This window comes from Haemaphysalis longicornis, unplaced genomic scaffold (assembly GCF_048455015.1).
Source record: "Haemaphysalis longicornis isolate Haplotype H1 unplaced genomic scaffold, Haemaphysalis longicornis Haplotype H1 scaffold_2, whole genome shotgun sequence".
Taxonomy (NCBI): Eukaryota; Metazoa; Arthropoda; class Arachnida; order Ixodida; family Ixodidae; genus Haemaphysalis; species Haemaphysalis longicornis.
This window is the reverse complement of record NW_027526295.1, coordinates 264026990-264032126: the sequence shown is the minus strand read 5'-3', so window position 1 is coordinate 264032126 and position 5137 is coordinate 264026990. Positions and strand designations below refer to the sequence as shown.

The following is a 5137-nucleotide window of genomic DNA, read 5'->3' as shown; positions in this document are numbered from 1 at the left end:
TTTGAAAAATTCCAAGTGTTCACGTTCCAACCACGTGTGCAGACATCAGCGCCCGAGGACTTTTCCATCGGTTCTTTTCCCCTTCCAATAGCACACATGGGTCTACGTCAAGGTTATTACGACGGACGTCTTCGAAAGCGAACACCGGGTGAATTTGGACCTCCGGCATCGTAAGGCGCTGATCGCCTGCGAGCAGAATCGGAAAGTTTTCACCGCTTGGAAAGTTTCACGCGATGCCAACAGGACACCGATAACGCTATCCGATAACACCGATAAAGCGCAGCTCAGGAATTCTCAAAGTTTTTTTTTGCTGCCGCCCCATTTTATTACGTTATGGACGTGATGAGAGGATACGACAATTTTAATTCCATGCCTGTACATTAGTGATGACGGAATTCTTTCCCGCCAAAGAATACTGCATCGAGGTATTAAGGACCCATGGAGGGAACAGCACAAGGAGCAGGGCATGAGTAAAACAGACAAGGGCGGGTGCTGTCTGTGTCATGTCCCTTGCGCTATTTTCTTTCACTAAGGACCTCATATTTTAGATGTAGCATGTTGAACGCTGTCATCGCGGTTTTACACCCAGAAAACTAACTTCAATTAGTTTTGACGGTACAGTATCATTTTATCGACGCCTTAAATCGAGTTCGGTTGTACAGTATTGTTGTTCACACCCGAATATACAGCGTATGAAGTCTGCACAACTCATACGATTCCAACTTCGACGATTACTCTTTAAGAGTCAAATACATCTCCTAGAAAGGATTATATAACTCGTTGTGGTAAAATGACGATGCAACCCTCTGTGCTAGCGCTCGAAAACCAGGTCGGGAGGGTGGACGCAAACTGCAAGCTAGCTTTCTCACATAGCTGATAAGCTTGCCGTGAAGCCTCAAAGCAGGAACCACGAGCTTTGCGCTCAGCAAGGTACAATGTACTTCAGTTCAATTTCTTGACATGGTGAAGCCGCGATTTAGTAAAAAACAAGTGGTTACGGCAGCTATGTCTCGCTGTTGAGGGTAGCAAGCTAGCGATGCATCGTCCTCTTGTACAGCGCCCTCGCTGAGTGCACCTCAACGGAAAGCGCGGGAGGCCATCGTCGAGATATTCTTTACGCGTGTGCAAATATGCTGTCACATTGAAGATTGCCGTATAGCGGTTGTGTGAAGCTCGCCAATAAAGCCAAGAAAAAAACTTTTCTGGCCAGTGCCGTTCTGTTCTAGTGCAAAGCCTCTCTCAATCATGGTCATAGGGAAAGAATGGCACGCGAGCAAGAAAAAGCGTTGCTAAAGGGGGATTTACATGACGTACGAGGAGGCCCGCGGAGACGGACGGATATGTGACGTCAATAGGGCATCACCGGATTGTCCGGCTTGGCGGCGCATACACACGTGTGGAGCAACTAGCAGACGACAGCGCGGAGGAAGCGAGACGGCTCTCGAGTGCCCACAGCACCCCAAACACCAAGGCGCGCTTCTTTCTTCTCCCGACAACAGCAGCGCCAGCATTCAAAGCGGCGCCCGCACCTGTCCCTTCCACAAGTGTCGACCACGCCGCGTCGAAAAGCTACCCTCACACCTGGTACAACTTAAAACCGCGTCACCGCAATGCCAAAAGCAGGTTCCATTCCCCACGGAGGTCTGCCGCCATCGAGAGAAAACGTGCGGAGGCATTTTCTTTCCGGAGCATCCGCGGGCATTCCCAGTCAAAGGGCGGAGCCTAAAACTGGTCACATGAGCAGGCTCCGCGGGCCAGAAATACGGGATTTCGCCGTTGTGTGAATCCCGCTCAAGCAACAGGAGAGTCGGTGAGCGGAGCTGCAGGAGGAAAGAATTCCCAGGAGGGGTATATGATGTCACTTTTCGTGAACCCGCTCCGCCACCTTGGGATGCCCAGAGAACCCGCTGCTTTTGCCTATGCTCCATCCTCCGTCACTGCTTCCGCTCAGACAGCAGCTTATCGGGTCATATATTGGACACGCCAATGCCGAAGCAACCGGCGGCCGCCACGAAATCTGTCGGAAATAAGACGTAGCAATGAAGCAACATCAAATGACATTCTTGGAAGAAGAGCACGGTTAAAAATGATATTACTCCCGCCCCACTGTCCGCGCAGACCATGCATCGGGGATTCTAGGGGAGGCCTTTCCTCCATGACGTGGAGGTAAGAGTAAAGCGTGAGCTTGAGCTAGTTGGTTACATGGCATGCCGGTGGAACAGCACAGGGACGATGGAGAAAAATTAGCCCAGCTTCACTGACTTTACGTCGATAACGCTGATGTTAACGGCGAAGCTGCCTGGCGTTCCCTAATCACAGGGCTAAGCTTCATAGAACTCCTCAAAGCCAGCAGATCGATTGCCGTTCGCGTCAATTCAATTTTGCCGTGTTCTACTGCTCGCGCCATCTACTGGAACCTTTTCTTATTTTTTAATTTGGAACACTGCCACGAGGGGACGCTGCGAGCGCTTTTTGTATCTTGTGGTCACAATTTTTTTTTCAAGGCGTATTTTTTTATTTGCTATCGCGAAAATCAAGCAGACGTGTATATTTAATTAAAATAACAATTCAAATATCACTGAATAATTGATGTCTTGCCTCAAATATGCCTAATGTTGTCTTTTTGCTCAGCAATGTTGACAAGTGTAAACATTACCACCAGATTTAGTACTGGTTTAGAAATTCTTTGTCTATATAGACGTCTCATCCAAGAATTTTATTAACTTACTGCACGTGTGCCTGGCGCTTGCTCTTCCCTTAGCTAGGCTATGCCCTCTCCACATCGCTACCACCGCGTTATCACACCTCGTCCCATGAAAGCCTCGACCAAGAACAGCTTCGCTGTTAAAAAACAAGGGACTTTTCTGCCATCTCCGAAACTTGCGCTGTTCCACGGGCATAAAATTTGAAGCTGAAGTTTCATGCTACGTCAAATATGTCACGGCGCACTTACCCTTGAAGGACCTCCCAAGCCTTCATAAAAGCTCAGCCGTTTCAAAGAAAGCATGTAGCTCTCAGAACGGCCACTCGCTTGTCGAGAAAAAAAAATCACAGCTCTTCTATCCTGTAAAGAGAGAGGCCCAGCGAAGCTGGCACTGTGGTTGGATTTGCTATGTTGGGGTTTAGCTATATTGGGTATTTGCTTTATTGAATTATAAGGACAGTAACCCGATCTCTACATCACACACAGACTAAAGACGCACACAATTGGTGGGTTCGGACAATGACGTTTTATTGTAGCGCGGCTGCACATTTCACAGCGCCTCTCTTCCATACGCCCTCCGCAGACGGCCATGCTTCACTGTGCAACAGAAACTGCGGGAAAGCCAGCTTACAAAGAACAAGCTTACACTAATCCGAGTCCGAGACCCCGGGAGTCCGAAGCCATATACGACTTCGCTGTAATATTTGCCTGAGAGCGTAAGGATCCCCACACGATGTCCCCCTTTTTGGTTATATGCAGCATCGGCGGAAGCAGCAGCAGCAGCAGCAGCAGCAGCCGATGGGTGCCCAAATGCGGGCAGCCTGGTTGACCGTCGCCCTGGCGGTGGCCCTGCCCGCCCACGCAACGCACCATAGAAGTGAGTGAGTGAGTGAGTGAGTGAGTGAGTGAGTGAGTGAGTGAGTGAGTGAGTCGGGCACTTCTGTTTATAAATGTAGTTTTCGCTGTTTCCGGGATTATACATCGAGAAATATACCTCCGTCACTCAAAACAAAAATCTGCAACGAGTGCATACTGCCCGTTTTGACATGCAGAGCTGAAACTTGGCGCCTGACTAAACAACTAGGAAGCCAACTTAGGTCGGCTGTATGGGCCATGGAACGAATAATGTTGGGAATAACGCTCAGGGACAAGAAACGAGTTACCTGGATCAGAGAACAAACTAGAGTAGTTGATATCGTAGTTGAAATAAAGCAAAGGAAATGGACTTGGGCTGGCCATGTAGTGAGACGAACAGACGACCGGTGGAAAATTAGGGTAACAGAGAGGATACCAAGAGATGGGTCTAGAAGAAGGGGAAGGCCAGTAAGTAATCCGTTGGAGGGATGAAGTAAGGAAATTCAGGGGCAAACTGTGGGCTCGAGCAGCGCAGGACACGAGCAGTCGGAGGTCAGTGTGAGAGGCCTTCGTCCTGCCGTGAACCTGAGCAGGCTGATGATGATGATGACCCCGAGGAACATGGTACAGCCATTCTTCTCGCTCACGGCAGCGTCATGTGCGTCGTAGGCAAGAAATCGACGTACTCGCCTCGTACAGGTTTCGATCTTTCCCATCATTCACGATCACAGTCATCTGCTGCCCACGTAATCTTGCCAACTTGAAAATGCGAGTCATATGTACCGCTCTTGAGCGCCGTGCCTGTACGCGTGAGAAGAACGTGGACCGACCTGCAGGTGGCGACAACGAAATACCAGACACGGCCAACCGGACCCTGCCGGCAGATGTGGAGCCGCTGCAGAGCAAGCTGGGTTTCTCCTGCTTCTACCCCAGGTGAGGAAGCGACGTCCCCTTCCGTCATGGAACGTATGATGCGCGCCTGACTTCAAGCAAAAATTTGCCCGTACGTACATTGTATACATGGGCCCATACCGACGCGTCGTTCCCGCCATGACTCGCCCCTGGGATAAGAGAGTTTTAGCACTCCGTCTGTTCTTTCCGTTCCGTTCGTACCGTATTGACCGGAACCAGACTGGGCACTTGCGCATTCGTTCGGGTAGGGAGGATTAGTTCCGCGCGCTGGCCCTCGCCATGCGCGCGCATTCGTTACGGTGGGGGGTGTCCTTCTTGCCGTACCCGCGAGCGCAGGCGCAGTCGGTCCCGGTACTGACTGTAAGTACGGAACGGACGGAACAGACGGACTGCTAAAACACCATAATCCCCCAATGCTACTCATGAGAAAAAATGGCGGATGAGCAAAACGGGATAGTGTAGACTGAGACGCCATTGAGTTCTCCAGGAGTGGAATCAGAACAAAACAGCACAACGTGCCTCGAGAGAGAGAGAGAGAGAGAGAGAGAGAGAGAGAGAGAGAGAGAGAGAGAGAGAGAGAGAGAGAGAGAGAGAGAGAGAGAGAGAGAGAGAGAGAGAGAGAGAGAGAGAGAGAGAGAGAGAGAGAGAGAGAGAGAGAGAGAGACT

General features: G+C 50.3%; 1 protein-coding gene across 1 annotated transcript in view; it reads left to right on the top strand.

The window, feature by feature from the left end:
• The first annotated feature begins 3466 nt into the window (after nt 1–3466).
• The window catches only part of LOC144167768 (P-selectin-like), a 17775-nt gene continuing 16104 nt past the window's right edge, over nt 3467–5137 (top strand). The window contains exons 1-2 of the mRNA XM_077696949.1: nt 3467–3581; nt 4396–4492. Coding sequence (XP_077553075.1) covers nt 3503–3581; nt 4396–4492 — 176 coding nt within the window. The 5' untranslated portion in view covers nt 3467–3502. The remainder of the gene's footprint in view (nt 3582–4395; nt 4493–5137) is intronic.